Source organism: Strigops habroptila, chromosome 2 (assembly GCF_004027225.2).
Source record: "Strigops habroptila isolate Jane chromosome 2, bStrHab1.2.pri, whole genome shotgun sequence".
Lineage (NCBI taxonomy): Eukaryota > Metazoa > Chordata > Aves > Psittaciformes > Psittacidae > Strigops > Strigops habroptila.
The window spans coordinates 61,452,236-61,468,938 of record NC_044278.2 but is presented as its reverse complement, the minus strand read 5'-3'; the positions used below and the strand labels follow the sequence as shown (position 1 = coordinate 61,468,938).

Genomic DNA, 16,703 nt, shown 5'->3' with positions numbered 1-16,703 from the left:
GGCCTTGCCTTTGTCTAAAGGGGCAACCAGGAGTTCTTTGAATGTCCTTCATGGATAAGAGTCGTTTTCTTGTAAGAAAATTATATAATAGCTTGAATGGCCAAAAAAGGAAGAGCTTCTCCCCATGGATGGGACCTGCTCAACATGCCCTGAGAAGATCCACGTGGGCTCCATCTGATGCTACACAAACACAAGCTTCCCAGCATCTGAGGTGACATAAGATTTACTCACTATCTATACCCTTTCTCTTACTGTTTTATTAAAACAGCTATTTCATTAAGCCATTTGTTGTCAGGCCTTTCTTACAGAGATCTAGAAAGAACCCTGCACTGTTTCTCCCTCTCTCTCTCTTTCATACTGCACTTCCCTCCCCACTGCAAAACAGGCACTATTTGTGATGGGTTCTGGGTGTGAAAAAATACACACATGATTTATTTTGTACTTAGGCAAATGGTTATAAAAGGCCTGGGTAAAGATTTTCAAATACAGAATCACTTCATTTTTAATTCTGACCAAATGAACTACAGGAGAAAGCAAACCTTTAATGTTCTTTGCATGTGGAAATTCTTATTTCAACACTCCTTTACTGTATTTCATACAATCTACTGTTGTTAAAATTTAACTGGGTTACTAGCGTTGTTAGAAAAAGAACACAGACTTCATGAAATTGTCATTCTGTCTCTGTACTACATTGCGATGAAATAGTCTACAAAGATATCCAGAGGTACCTGAAGACAGACTGTACGAACAGTTTTCTAAAGACTTCAAAAGTTTTCTTTGATCGATCTTCAGAAAACTGTTTTCCTCTTCACTCAGAACCATAACCACCAATACTGTTTATATTTCACTTGTAACCAAAGTACACTAAAACCTATGTAAACAGAGAAATATGCTGGCTTAAACCAGCACAGTTTTAAGGCATCTGATGTAGACTAATTAAGTAGGATGGTGTGAGTATCTCTTTCCCATTTCACAGTTTAGCCTCTAGCTGGAGAAAATCATTACCAGTTGGGAGATGGTGGTAGAGTACTACAACAGGACTTGCTACTAAATGGAACAACACAGAGACAGAAAGCATGTCATTAAGTGATGTAAGAAGACATTTTAATCAAAACAAGGTGATCATTTTGGAACTGTGTATGAGCACTGCATTTAGTCTCTTTCCCTCATTAAAGACTATTTCTCAAAAAAAAAAGTAACAGTAGTACAATCATTTTTGGCTTAGAAAATAAAAATTATTTATCTGATGCTTCGGACTGAGTACTTTTTAGCTGGTGTTATTCATAAGAACAGCGCTGTACTGTAGCAGTAACCAGAATGAGTTTAAGATTTGCTTTGAGACAGAGGAAGAAACCAGTGTAAGCATGTTATAATTTTAACCAACAGATGAAAGATAACACGACAGGAAGAGGAAAACATACCATATAAATAAATACATATATATTAGTATATACAAACACAATATAAAATCCAACAGCAACAAGCTTAATTCTTTAACTGTTTCCCCCCAATACAACCTGTATTTTTTCTTGCTGTAATTCACTCATGAACTAAAATTGGCAGTAACATTTTCTAATTTCCAGCAGATACACAGAGAATGGTCCAGTGCCTAATGTTTTTCAAATGAATATTCCATTTTGCCCAATTCTTACCTTAGCATTTTTTGATGTTACCATCACTTTTTCCTGCTTGACAGGTTTACTTTGTTGCACCATTTGACATATATTCTTAGACTTCTGTACTGTCAACAACTCATGCTTCCTCTACAATAAAATGTAACAATGAGTTTTATTTCACTTGTCACCTATAAAAGAAGCAGGTACATGTAAGAATAAACCTTACTTGAAGATTCTCTAAACGAGCTTGTACTTTTCTTGCTTGACCTTCCAACTTCTTGTTCAGCTCAGTTACACCACTTAACTGAAAGAATCAGAAAATATTAAAGTATCCGTAAATTCAAAACTCATTTCTTGACTTCACTGCCATACTGAAATAATTTGATATTGTTGCTGAGCAGCTGCATTATTTCAGTTCAAGTTCTTTCTTCCGAGCATGTGAAGTGACAGAAACAAAATCATCATCCACCTCCTCAACAAATCATAGAATCACAGACTGGTTGAGGTTGGCAGGCACCTCTGGAGGTCATCTGGTCCAACACTCCTCCTCAAGCAGGGGCACTGAGAGCCAATTGCCTAGGACCATGTACAGAAAGCCTTGGAATATTGCCAAGGTGGGAGACTCCACCACCTCTCTGGGCAACCTGCTCCAGGTAAATTTGACAGTAGAGGCTCTTTGATGATTTGCAGCCAAACTTTTCGATTTGCAGGGGAAGAATAAGCACTACAATGCCACTCTAGATACAGAGGCACTATACCTTTCATTACTTTTCATGAAGTGACATAAAAATGGAGCGCACTTTTCAAGAATGGTCTTCTTAATGAGGTGAAAGCTTTCTTCTCTGCAGAATGAAACAGCTACTGACCATGCTACAAAACCAGTTTGCTCTTTGAGAAAAGATGAAGGGAACTGTAAACTCCATTTAAATGTAAGAAACATGCTCTATGTATACAATGAGAAGCATGATTATCACAGAATCAATCAGAGAATCAACTAAGTTGGAAAAGAGCTTTAAGATTCATTGAGTCCAACTGCCACCGAAGAACTGCCAAGCCCACCATTAAACAATATCACTAAGGGCAAACTGATCTCTCCTTAAGATCTCCCCTCATGGCTGCCTCTCATAATCTCCACTCACAGTCACCCCTCATCTGTGCCCCATAGTGGCCCACACTGCACAGCTGCTGCACCTTCCCCTCATGGCCACCCTTCATATCCCCTCAACATCTCCCTTCATGGTCAACCCTCAGGCCCCATGGCTGCCTATGCTCTTCCCTCATTACCTTCCCTCATGGCTACCCCCATTACGATCTCCCCTCGCAGCCTCTCCTTCCCTCACGATGTCCCCTTCACTCCTCATGGCCTCCCCTGCTCTCCCCTCATGATCTCCCCTCATGACCTCCCCTGCTGTCCCCTCAAGATCTCCCCTCACCCTTCGTGGCCACCCCTCCTCTCCCCTCATGGCCGCAACTCCTCTGCCCTCAGTCTTCCCTCATGGCTGCCCCTGACCCGTCATGACAAGCCCTGCTCTTCCCCCATGATCTTCCCTCATGGCCGCCCCTCACCCCTCATGACAAGCCCTGCTCTTCCCTCACAATCTTCTCTCATGGCCACCCCTCTCTCCCTCTAGCCCTCCTGCCAACCGAGGTACTGGCTGTGATTAAGTGGCCACAAAGCTGGAGGTATTTCTTCCTGTGATCTTTGAACAGCTATGTTTCGATTGCACTTTCCAAATCTGAATGAAATGAGAACTTTCAACTTCAAAAGCTATCCCCTTTCCTTTATTGGCAATAAAGAAGAAATGGGAACACTTGCCTAGCCTGTTCTGTATTGTCCGTTATTTTACACCAATGTATCACTAGGTTTCTCTTCTCCTTCATAAACCCTCTACAGTCTTTTAAACTGTGCCTCTTCTAGCTTTCACTATTTTCATTACCTAACCTATCAGAATCACAGACTGGTTTGGGTCGGAAGGGACCTAGAAGGTCATCCAGTTCCAACCCCCTGCCACAGGCAGGGAAGCATGAAGATTTTATAGCAAGGGGAAGTAGAGAGAAAGATGAGCTGCACCAGAACCATCAACATTCTAGGAGTTACGTCTGACCTTCTCTAAGGGAAAGAATAAGTCTCTGCTGTTGCTAGTGGGTCAGAGGAATAAGTCCAACTTTTTTTATACTATAAAAAATCAGAAAGGCTAAATTTCAAGTACTAGAAAAAGGTGCAGAAGATACTTTTAGCCAGTCACACAATTTTTGTCTTGCAAAACCAAAAAAATCAGCAATTTGGCAAACTTTAGCAATCCAAATATTTAAAATTGTTGACTGTAGCTTGTAAAATTACTGATAACAAGAAATAACTAATTTTACCTGTTTTCTTAAAGAGTCATTCACTTCCTTCAAGGTGTCAAATGATGACTTCAGCCTCCTATTTTCTTTAGTTATTTCTCTCAAGACTTCTGTCAGCTGTTTAACTTCTGCCTCATGTTGCTATAGAAACATGAAATTTAAAAACATGATTTACAAGATACTATTTTGTATGTATATATTTACATATCTTTATATAAGACACTACTAATCAGGTAGAGTCATCTGTATCATAACCAGCTATACCATTTCAGTTCTCCCAGGTGTGCCTAGTCTGTTCTTAAGTCCTCCAGTACTACACTACAGCCTTGCCAATCTACCTCTCTGTATGCTTACCTATTTTTGCTAGATCTAGTTTTTCCTAATACTTGACCTAATTTTCCCTTTCTGCTACTACTACTTCTATCACAGACATGAAAACGTTTTTTCCTCTGTTGCAGCCTTTTATGTAGCTGAAGATTGGCACGTTAACACTCAATTCACCCTGTATGTATAACCCATGCATCCACTCATTATCCTCTATTTCTACAGCTGATATATCTATTCAAATGCAATACTGTACACTCACACCTCCTGAATAGTACAGTTTTTTCAGACCTACCATATCTTCAATTTGCCAAGATCAATTTTAATCCTAATGTTCTTTTTCAGCATGTCTGAAATTCCCCCTCCTTGCTATTTACTTCAAATATAACCAATGTGCTCTTTCTCACCATCAAACTTCTTAATGAAAATACTGAATAATACCGTACTGAAAAGACATTCCAAATCCACTAGGTACATTCCTTCAACTTTGTTGTGAACTACTGTCTCACTACATCTTTACACTAACTGCACTAAATTTATGTTATACTTTACCAATATGATTATGAAAATGCCATGCAAAACTGTATAAAACATTCCTCATTCAGTCCAGACATATATGTAACTAACTCCTCCTCTATTAGCAATGGCCATTACCTTGCTGTAGTGGAAATGAGACTGATTCGACAATTTATGCTAGTAGTTAGTTATTACATTGTTTTCTGCATCATGCTTTCCATGGTTTGTTCACAGCTTTTTTTTCAGGATCTATTTACTTATTTACTTAGAGCACTGACATTAAGTTGATGGCTGTAGAACTCTCCCTTTTGAGAAGACAGGCATCCCATTTTTTTTGTCTTCCTCCACAAATTTTCCCACATAACCACCAATTTTTCCTGTGTTTTCACCAGCCAGTTCTCTAACTGGTGTAACATTCTTATATGCTCAGAAGATTTGCAACATCTAAATTAACACCTAAACCTATTCTTTCCCTGTTCAAAAGTTGAGGTCCCACTCCTACAACGCCTTTTTCCCCTTTTTAACATGTAGTCTTATCCTCAACAGCTTGCGGGAAAGGTTTATCTGCACAATTTAAAGAAATCTAATTTCTCAGCTTATGGTTTTGACACAAAGTTCATACATTTCAGGGCTTCTCTTGGTGACCTTCTGGATAATAACCAAAACTTTTTACAAGACCTAAATTCAATAGGAAACACTCACAAGAACAGTGCTGTTATTACCACCTCTTCTTATAGCAAAATCACACCATTTCGTTTCCTCCCACACTCCCAAAGTTAGGTTGATCTTTTCTTCCTTTGAACTTTTTGAGTATTTTTTGCTAATATTCTCTGCAATAGTTGTTATGTCGTAAAATCTCATTGTGTCTTCAAGTCTTCCCAAGGATATCTACTTCGACTACAGCTAATGCAAAGATACTAATTTAAGTTACTTACAAGTACAGATAGACCACAACTTTTTTCTCTAATATTGGTCATATATTTCTATTTTAGAAACAAGTTACCTCTTTTCTATATTGTAACAGTGAAACATACCTATGCATAAGACAATTAAATGCACCATTCTGAAACAGAAGCAATACAAACCTCTAAAAATATTATGTGGTACTTTTTACATAAATCTTTCATTTATGGATTTCAAGCATTTAAAAAAAATAAGCATTATATATCCGGCAAACATGTGATGGCTTAAGATAACAAAATTAATGGCATGTAGAGCAATAAATATCACTTAATATATTACTGCACCTCTTTTATAATTCCAAATTTTGTGTGAACTTCTTCCTCAACACCTCGTATTTTAGCCAAAGCTGCTTCATGTCTAAAAAGCACTGCTTCTCGCTCTGTTAGAAAATGCTCTCTTTTCTGGAGTTGCAACGCATATTCCTGCTGTACTAAACTTTCTCTCTGCATCAAGAAAAAAAAATGTTGAAATGGCTTTAAAACCCATGAAATTGTCACAATTTATACTGAATTTAAATTTTTTCTCTGAGAGATATGCTTAGCTTTTTGTAAAATTATAGTGTGTTACAAAAGAGCTTACTCATTAAAACTATCCTGATGGCCATCTATGCTCAGTTTCCCCACACCTTAACCCAAATGACTTTGATGTGCATCAGGATGGCTCAGCCTCCCAAAATACAAAATTCAACTCTACATGGTTGTTCAAGTATAAACCTAGACAATTAAACCTAGGCTTTTGCTTTCAAAAGTTCTGTAAGACCAAACAGAGTCTGACATGACTGTCAGCACTGAACATTAGATTACTATGTTGTTTCTTTGATTAGTGGGAAGCATCCCTGAAAAAGCAGTGAGGAAAAAGAGAAACAAAATAATTTTTATATCATATAATGCAAAAGGCAGTCCTGGCAGGGAATCCAGCAGAAGCATGAGAGCTATTACAGAATAAAGCCATATAGGAGGTTCTTCTATTAGTGGCCTAGGCCTTCTAGGGGATGAACCGTTGGGATTCCCCAGCAGCAGGAAAATAAAGATAAGGCAGAATGGAAGGTTTTAAGAGGAGGCCATGAATGCCTAGGGTCAAGAGGACAGTTTTGGATGCTCTCAGGAGAAGCAGTACTTGCAGCTGTTTCCCTCTACGCCCATAGTGCATCACAAGACACTCTTGGATGTGGAAGCACTGTGTTCAAACTCCCTCAAGCTGAATTTTGTTATCTACCCACTATGCAAGACAAAGTACCACTACCAAAGCAGCAAATTTATTTAGGGGAAGAGGTAGATGATGATAGAGTTTTAGTATGTAAGTAATTGTGACTAGTATAAGCAACAGTAATAAGTCATAGTTTTAGTATAAAAGTAATAGTTATTTAGTGTATAAGTAATTTCTGAATTCTTTGTCAAAAGTGAGAATCTTTGTAACATTACTCAACAAAATGTTTAAAGTGATTCCAGCTCCTACCTGAAGCTTCTGATGTATGACAAATAATTCATCATAAATTTGACTGATGTGAGGCGGTATTAAGCCTTGACTACTGCATGCTTGAGCATTAGTTCCACTTACAATTTTCCTTAGCAAACCATTAGTAATACTTTGGTCACTATTTTCTTGTGTATTTGCAGCCAAATGGGAAGGTAAGGTGCTGCCTATGGAAAGGAAAAACCCATTTTTCATTAGAAAGTTAATCCTATATAAATAATGATATTGCTGTTGTTCCAAAACAGTGAAAAGTTATTTTAGCCATTTAGAGTAACAACTATAGAGCAAGATGTATCAAAATGAGAACGTAATCTTCTAAAGAATTACAGAGAATTGCTCAAAGCTGGGTTCCGTGACTTGGCTGAAATGATCAGTGATCAATGGAGTTTTATAAGTAAAACTATACCTTCCACTTCAGTATAGAAATCTCATACATATCTCTAGGAAATCTATGCAGAGACTGAATCATAATGTAGCCAAAATCTCCTATTATTTTTGTAAGGTCTTCAGGCAAGTGATTTGCTGCTGACTAGACCTCGGCCTGACACTGAAGTTAAGAGAAGAAGACTTAAGAAACTGCTGGTCACGACAGGAGAAACAGGTAGACATGACAGATTACAGTGTAAGAAGCTGATGAAAGTTGTAGACAGCACAGTGAGGAATGGCTGGATTTCAAAAATAGTCAAACACCCAAAATTCACAGATAACTGAAGGCAAGTGTTATGATCTTTTGAGGAGAGATGTCTTGCAAGGCCGACTGCACCTAGGTACCACACCAGGGCAAGATTACCTAGATGACAGTATCAGAAATACAAATTTAGGTACTGTGCTGGTAGCTCATATAGAGCTGTTTTGGATTTGTGACCAAAACAGTGTCGATAACACAGGGATGTTTTAGTCACTGCTGAGCAGCGCTTACAGAGAGTCAAGGCCTTTTCTGCTTCTCACCCCACCAGCGAGCAGGCTGGGGGTGTGCAAGGAGCTGGGAGGGGACACAGACAGGACAGCTGACCCCAGCTGACCAAAGGGATATTCCAGACTATACGGCATCATGCGCAGCATCTACAGCTGGGGGAAGAAGAAGGAAGGGGGTAATGTTCAGAGTGATGGCACCTGTCTTCCCAAGTAACCATTATGGGTGATGAAGCCCTGATGTCCTGGTGATGGCTGCACACCTGCCTGCTGATGGGAAGTGGCAAATGAATTCCTTGTTTTGCTTTGGTTGCATGTGGGGCTTTTGTTTACATATTAAAGTGTCTTTCACTCAACCTGCAAGTTTTCTCAATTTTACCTTTCTGATTCTCTCCCTCCCTACTTGGGGGGAAGGTAAAGTGAGCAAGCAGCTGTGTGGGGCTGAGCGGCCTGTGGGGTTTAAACCATGACAGGTACAGACACAGCAAAACTCAGACCAATGAGGAAAAATAGTTAGCGATAGGTAGTTTACTTGGCAGGCAACTATGGAAGGGAAAAGAAGGACAATGAGAAGGAGCATCAAGAAGATATGCAAATGATTTAACAGGGCTAATTGGTGGTATGCATTGCAACCATCACAGCTGGTGCAGGATAGTACACCAAACCTGTTGTTCAGCCAGTGTGTCTGCTTTATGGGTGAGGAAGGAGAGCATAACTAGTAAAATGCCACACAAATCGTCACAGAAACACGGGAGGGGAAGGGAAAAGAAATCAGAAAAAAAGTAGTCATATCTGAAACAAGTGAATGTGATATTCATCAGTTTTGTGTTTATTTTGCCTTTGATCCCAAATACTATAAACTATGCAATTTTCCTGGTGCAATTAAATTCTTTTCGTTGTTCTTTGGTTGGTTGGCTGGGGGGGAGAAGGGGGTTGTGTTTTGTTTTCTTTTCTTTTCAGAAAGAATGGGTTTCCAGAAAGCTACTTTTATACAGTCCCCACCCATTTAATACAATCTTTGATGAGAATCTATTACAGTTACACTGATCTGTTCTGCCCAGCTTCTGAGGTTCCTTATAGCCACTTTGGGGTTGGTTGGTTGTCTGTCTGTATCTACACTTCTATACACGCTTTTAAAAGAATACATCAATGTCCTTCTAAACCTAAAACTCTCCACAAGAGACAGAGCTACACTGATTCACAAACCCCTCCAACTGCAGCAGCAATTTCATATGTTTGTTGTGAATGAGTGCCAGTTGGTCCCCGCTACCATCTTCTAGCTAGAATTTCCTGAGCTAGCAGAAAACCAGGTAACTTTCTTTCTCTATCTACTGCCAGTTTTCCAACCTTAAACTGAAAAAAGACATCTGGTTTAACAGAGTTGTACTATTTGGTAATGCAGCTAGCTGCTTAAAACAAAATAAACCAAAACAAATAAACAAAATCCCCTCCAAACCATCCTGTTTCTTCATTTATATCATAAAATCACCTGGCAACCAGTTTCACAAAAAGTTGATTTTTCTTTTGTAAATGTATGTCAGTATTTCATCAAGAATGCTGGACCTCCTAAACTAATTCTAAAGGTGTTACTCATACTGACATGAAAGGTTAAATCCCCAAACTAAAATACGTTTTTGCTGATTATTATATTTCTGAATCGAACAAACATATATTTACTAGAAAGTTTCTTAAATTACACGTTATACTTCACAGAGTTGTAAAAATATTTAAAATTCAGTATTTCTTACTTGTTTCCACATATATAGCTGTATTTTGAACTTCATCAGTTTCAGACCAATTAATGGTCTTTTCTTCTATTTCTAGACCACTTGAATCACAAAATGAATCTTGCTCATCCTCAAACCTAAACAAATACAAAAAAGCAATAATCAGAAATTACTCGATACCTTTCTCACATACTACATATAGAGCATTGCGAGAAGTCCATACAAAAATGTAAACATGGCTCAATCTAAGAATTTGAGATTTGACTGATAACAAACAGCAGAGTTAAATCATTGGGATAAAAGGCATTATTACTCTCAAGATTTTGACCACAACAATCAGTAATGTTGCTGACATAAAATTAGTAAGAATAACTAGAATTTCCAGGCCATAAGCATGTGTGCAGCGGGTAAAACGCTCTTCTTTCATCACCCATCACCAAATTCCAGGAAAGCTAAAAATACAAAATACTTTTTAAATTACTTTTCATATTTAGGGTAAAGTAGCCCTGAAAAGATACTTCTTGCCTTTTGGAATTAAATTGTCTCTAAATAAACTTAAAGCTGTTTATCAGTCTTTGCTTTCCTCCTAGTTCAGTTTATATCATCTCTGTAACCCATCAGCAATTTCAGCATACACAGATTACATTAGAAAGTGAGACAATACTCCTCATTAAAATCGGCATTCACATTATTTCATACCTCAGCCACAAACAGTTCTTTGCTTAGTAAGAAAAGAATCTTAAAATGACTTCTGCATCTGCGCAATCTGAATGTATTGTTTACTCATGGTTTACCTAGATTACAAAAGATAACAAATGATAAAGGAGAGCTGAAGAGAAAACGCCTCTTACCAATCCCAGACTTTAAAACTTTGGAGGAAATCCCTAGAAGATCCGATGCTGTTCTCTCTTCCACTTGCAGTAAATTCTGACTCTAAAGAACATTTGGATAAAGAAATAGTTGTATTTCCCAGTGAGCTGTCCATGTCACCTGGAATACAGAAGATAGTAACAATTCTATTTTGCATTTAAGAAGCTGATGTTAAGAAATAAACAAGGGCCAAGTTAAGTTAAAGTCAAGTTAAAGCCAAGCATTATGAGGTGGACTGCTACCAATCACTTCAAGCAGGACTTCAACACAAACAAGTTGGGAACCGTTGTTCTAAAGCATCCTTTGTGCTCTCTCTGTGAACGTTAACGTTCCTAGGCTGGCTCCCAGATATAACAAACCCCTGATCAAGAATGCCTACCTATCTAAAATGAGAAAATACAGAACTACTTAAAATAAGTTTAGGAATGATACAGTTTTAGTATATATTTTCTCTGAAAAATATATCAAAGAACCATTGTTTGGTATTACCTTTGTATCCTAGGGAGCTTCCACTCTTCTCTTCAGCATGTAATGCTCCTGAAAGGCAATCCTACAAGAAAGCACGGATGCACTATAATAGAGTCTGAATTTTCAGGTAAAGTGCATGTTACAACTTACTTGTTTCACAGTTACAATGCCTTGTGACAGAACTCTTACTACAAACTGCTGTCTTTGAAAAGGGAAGTGGGTTGTAGGTTGGTTTTTTTTCAATATACAAATGTAAATGGCCTTCATGTCAATATAAAGAGGCAAACATATTCTCCACAGTCTAATGATGAAATATTCATGGTGTTTTATGTTAAAATATTTGAGAGACTATAAGACTTTATGAAGACAGTAACATAAAATAAGAGCATAAAAGTAGGATTAGGTAACAGTGCCATCTATCTTTATATCTAGGTTTTTTCTGCCAAAGTTTCCTGCTCTACTTTTTCCTGCTAACCTGTAACTACATACTACAAAAACGAATGACAGGAGTATAAGGCTACAAGTAAAATCAATTAAACGTACATTAGAAAAGATTAGACTCAAAGCAGCTCTCGTGATCCTAGTTGCGTTTCACTGCATCTCTATCAAAACCAGGACATATACTCTAAATAAAGAGATCAACTGCTGTATTTTCTTGTACTTAAACGTCGCTTTTTAATAAAATAACAAAATGCACAAACAAATCTAGCATTTAGTTCCTTGCAAGCACAACATATTAATTCCCTCGCAGCATGAGTTTGAACACTTGTGAAACACCAGCACGTGGGAGGGCTCTTTGCTGCTGGATCAGCTTCCTAATCCACTGTGCACGCCCATAAATAATGGAAGTAATGGAAACAAAAGAATTACAATCCAGTTCCTTCATTCATATCGGTGCAAAGAACCTGGCTTTATCTGGTGTAAAATAACATTGCTTTTACCTTGGCAAAGGAATAACACCCATCATAACTTACTCTACGGTTATTGCAGCAGTTTATCGCAAACTGTGGGTTTGATTCTCCTCTGGTTGACTAGATATGGCACCATTTCCTGCTCCCTGAAAACAGAGCTAGCCACTGGGCTTTACAAAAAAAATAAAAAAAAAAAATCACAAGCACACCTAACACATTATAAATAAGGCTAATGACTGCTGTGGCAAAAGAATCACAGAATCAGCTAGCTTGGAAAAGACCTTTAAGATCATCAAGTCCAACTTTTACCCCAGGACTGCCAAGTCCACTGCTAAACCATGCCACTCATGTGGAATAGAGTTTACATGGGTAGGAAGATAAGAAATAAATGAGTTATCCTATTATATATAGTTCATATATGCTAGTATACTACTTGTAAGAGGACTCACATACAATGCTGCCGAACTAGCAGACACCAGAATGTTTTAGGCATAAACTAAGCACCAACCTGCTCAGACTGTATTTTGGGAATGCATAAAATTTGGAATTGCAATTTCCAGGGAATTTCAAGCTCAGAGAAGGATGTCTTTTCAGCACTAGCACTGTACTTGATCTTTTTAAGGGCCCTTCCAATCCAACCCATTCTATGTACTGCAGTCAGCGTAGAGGGACATAAGCAGGAGTAGAAAGCACACACTTTATACCTAAGCTCCTAAAGCCTGTTTAAACCCCATTTTCGGCTCTCACGCCATACGCGTATGTGCTGCCACAGTGTTTACGACGACCCCCAAGGGAGGGGACACAGACACCACCACTCCCAAGCACTCGGCGAGGAGGGGCAGCTTTCCCCCTCCTCCTCCCCCCACTTTCCTCCCCTGGCGCGCTTCCCGTCTCACCCCGGCGGCGCCCCGTAGAGAGCAGGCGGAGGGGCTGAGGCCCGGGCCGGCGCCGGCTATGTCGCACCGCCGCGCACGAACTAACCGCCACGGCCCGCAGCCGGCGGGCGCAGGCGCGGGAGGCGGCGCGCATGCGCACACCGCCCGGTGGGGCCGGGCCCTGGCGAGGGGCGGGGCCGGGACAGCCCTCGCCGCGGCTGGGCCGGGCGGCGGGGGTAGGGCCCAGACCCACAGGGCCAGCACCTACAAACGTGTTCCAGACTAAGATCTGTCAAAAAAAAAAAAAAAAAAAAACCTTAAAGCTGAATATGTTACATATTTCCAGCTTACAGATAATAATGCCTGATTAGTTACCTTGTAAAAACGCTTGATAATGGCAGTCCTGAGCTGTAGAGAAGTTAAACAAACCCCAAAACCCAACACTTATTTATATATATATATATTCACTATTAAGAGAGAAAATGGCCCTGACCCATTTACTAGAACTCTGCCCCAGGAATGAGAGCTAATAAACATTAAGAAAAGCACGGAGAGACATATCATAGCAGTAGCAGCGGGTTGTACTACGGCATTTTAGGTAAAATCCTAACATCAAGGAGCTGTTTTTCACTCCACTAAGGCATTTAGACCTATTCTACGTAAAAAAACACAAAGGTACACTTCTCTAGCAAAATATTGATCAAAACATTCAAGAACTATTCTCCAGCTTTCAACTACTGAAGTGCTACTGAGAGACTTCAGACAGCACCAACCAGCATCTCTTTGCCAGCTGTCTCCGCTTGCTTTCTGCACATCAGAGTAAGCATTACATTTCAAAGGCCTTCAGTTTACTGACTAGCAATTAGCACCTAGAGCCTGCATTTTCAAAACACAGATTTATCAGAGCAGGAAGCCAAACTACGCAAGTTCTTCTTTAAACAAACCAAAGTGAAGACAAGACATTTATTTTTAACAAGACTAAGATTTAATTTTTAAAATTTGACATTTAATACAAATATGTCAGGATAACACAAATACACCTGAAATATGCCAGTGTCTGAACTTTAACATGCAAAAAAATCAATTAGAACACATAAAAAACCCAACTATAAGCTGTAATTTTACATTTATACATCAGAAGTGTCCATTTTAAGAAGTTGAAATAATTAGTCAATTAACATCTAAATACTGATTTATACTGCTAGAACATCTGTATACTCAAAGCAATAATTCTATATTTGCCCACAGTCTGTAATGACAATTCTTCCATTTACTAGCCCTTTAGGAGAACCAAAGGATTCAATCTTTTTCACAACATCCATTCCATCTTTGACAAACCCAAATACCACATGCTTGAAGTCCAAGTGTTCTGCTTTTTTAAGTGTTATGAAGAACTGGGAAGTATTCGTATCCCTGCCTTTATTTGCCATTGACAGCAATCCAGGACCGGTGTGTTTCACTTCGAAATTCTCATCTTCAAATGCTGATCCATAAATTGACCGTCCGCCTGTTCCATCATGGTTAGTTATATCACCTCCCTTAAAAAGAAAAAAGGGGGGGGCACAGCATTAACTTGAAAGTCCTGAAACATAAACCAACACCACAACTACATTCCTTTGCAACCCTGAAGGCCTTGCTTCGTAAGAACTCAGTTTTTCCCAAGTACACATTTACTTAGATATAAGGCTTCCCAGCTTCAGCAGCTTTGTTCATGGGTAATGGAAGCAGCAGTGGCAAGTGTATCCCTTGTTTATTCTGAACACAGCATTTTACTTTCCTGCTCAACATGGTGACCACTCCTCTAGGCCTGTCCTTCCCACTGCCTGTTTCCTGCATCATTTGGCCCATATAGCTAGGACCTGCCTCATCTCACTGAAGGCCTTTCGTTGCTTAGTCCCTGCAGGCATGGAATTGATCACCTGAAAAAGCTTAAGGTACCAGTGACCAGTAATCTCTTGCTTCTGTGCAGGCAGAAGCTTTTGCCCCATGACTGTTTGTTCAGGAGTGCAGCTACTGCTAGCGAGTAATGTCTTTTGTCTTTCTGCAAGGCAGCAAGCTTCTGGCTCCTGATTATTTGGCTATACACATAAAAGGTGACAGTGTAAGTTATCGTATCTTTGAAGGAAAGCCTTAATTCGCATTGAAAAGCTTCTCACTGTACCTGGAGAAAGTTTAGGCAAAGCAGAGCAAACTTCAAATACACTGATTTCATGAGATAAAAGCTCACACTTTGTCAGGGTGTCCATGGTACACTTAATGGTTTTAAAAGCAAGCCTGCTTCTTACAGGTTGTGGAATACTCTGAAACAAGCTTAAACCCTAAATGAGCAACGCTGCATTCCTTATCAGAAAGGCACAAAGTTTTTAGTAAAAGAGCCATAAAGGGCATATTTCAGACACAGACTGATACCTCATGAAAAGACTGGATAATTTCTTATTCTGGTGACAAGCCATTCCTGTATTACTATCTACTCCTGAGTTTGCAGGGATGCTGTGACACGCAGGAACATTAGTGTGTAAGGAAGATGGTTCATTCTGCCTGTTACAAGCCACTAAAACTCACTGAATTGATGTGAATTTCAGGAAAGGTCTATATGACCTATAATCAATCTCCTAAGCCTTCAGCATTTATGAAGAACTTGGTAGTGCTACTGAAGGCACACAGAGGTTTAAAAGCAACGCTATCTACATGAGCCTTCTGGTGCAATGCAGGCTGATACTCTTGGTGAAAAATTTTTAAGTATTTTAAGAAACAGGACACTGCATGACAATGAGATCTAGAAGACTTCTTTTAGATGGAAGCTTGGCATCTAAAACACTTGGAATATCGATTTTAAAGTGCATAATATCTGAAATACAAAGTGTACTTTAAAATGTAACAGAAGCCTTCAAAGTAAGTGTTCTTAGCAGATGAGCATACAGAAGGTCCTCTCTGTAGAGAGATGAGGGGGTGAATGGTAGTTTCGGGAACCCCTACTTTTCTTGGTATTCCTCTTCAGAAACAGGCCACTTGTGCATTGTAAGAGAAAATCTCTATCTCCGTTTTTTTTCTCCCACACTAAGTAGCACTTAGGCAGCACTAGGTAATACTAAAGCATCAGGCAGCTGGCAGACACAAGTAAAAAGCATTCAGCTTAGGGCAGCATGTGCTGCTTGCACCGTTTCTCATCTCCTTTTGGGAAAGGACAGATGAGAGTATCTTGCATACTGGATTCATGCTGCCAACAAGAACGTACTATCCTGTGTAACTGATTTTTTGAAGTGCCATCGTTAATGAAGAGGCATCTTAATTCTCTCAATGCAGAGTTTTCCCATTATGCTTACCTGACACACAAAGTCAGTGACTATCCTGTGAAAACTGGAGTTCTTGAATCCAAATCCTTTCTCTCCTGTGCACAGGGCCCTGAAGTTTTCAGCAGTTCGAGGGACAATATTTGAAAATAGCTCCATGGTTATGTGTCCTAAAGGTTCATCATCAGCAGAAACTTCAAAATACACAATAGGGTTAGTGTCCTTTGACAGTCCTGCTGCCAGAGATAAGTGTCCCTTCTGTAGTTCTGACAAGCTTAGCTGGCATTCTTCAAACCTCCTCTTGAAAGAATTAGCCAGTTCTTGACTTTTAAATCTGACTGCAAGTTGCTCTACTTTTACTTCACCATCTGAAAGCAGATCAGAGAACAGGTTTCTTTAGTTCTGTCCAGTA

At 39.3% G+C, this 16,703-nt stretch overlaps 2 protein-coding genes across 9 annotated transcripts in view; both read right to left on the bottom strand.

Moving 5' to 3' along the window:
- CCDC138 (coiled-coil domain containing 138) overlaps positions 1-13,161 on the bottom strand; it is a 35,051-nt gene extending 21,890 nt beyond the window's left edge. Inside the window, exons 1-9 of one of the 6 annotated variants that reach the window (XM_030477142.1) lie at positions 13,023-13,131; positions 11,237-11,297; positions 10,729-10,867; positions 9,899-10,014; positions 7,221-7,405; positions 6,050-6,208; positions 3,984-4,103; positions 1,843-1,920; positions 1,653-1,763 (exon numbers count right to left, since the gene is read on the bottom strand). In XM_030477142.1, coding sequence (XP_030333002.1) covers positions 1,653-1,763; positions 1,843-1,920; positions 3,984-4,103; positions 6,050-6,208; positions 7,221-7,405; positions 9,899-10,014; positions 10,729-10,862 — 903 coding nt within the window. In that variant the 5' untranslated portion in view covers positions 10,863-10,867; positions 11,237-11,297; positions 13,023-13,131. The other 5 variants (XM_030477143.1, XM_030477147.1, XM_030477144.1 and 2 more) reach the window with 5 other exon arrangements.
- An 802-nt stretch (positions 13,162-13,963) lies between these two features.
- The window catches only part of LOC115601272 (ranBP2-like and GRIP domain-containing protein 3), a 33,380-nt gene continuing 30,640 nt past the window's right edge, over positions 13,964-16,703 (bottom strand). For all 3 annotated transcript variants that reach the window (XM_030471043.1, XM_030471051.1, XM_030471055.1), the window contains exons 28-29: positions 16,325-16,659; positions 13,964-14,539 (exon numbers count right to left, since the gene is read on the bottom strand). In XM_030471043.1, the coding sequence (XP_030326903.1) occupies positions 14,234-14,539; positions 16,325-16,659 (641 nt within the window). In that variant the 3' untranslated portion in view covers positions 13,964-14,233. The remainder of the gene's footprint in view (positions 14,540-16,324; positions 16,660-16,703) is intronic.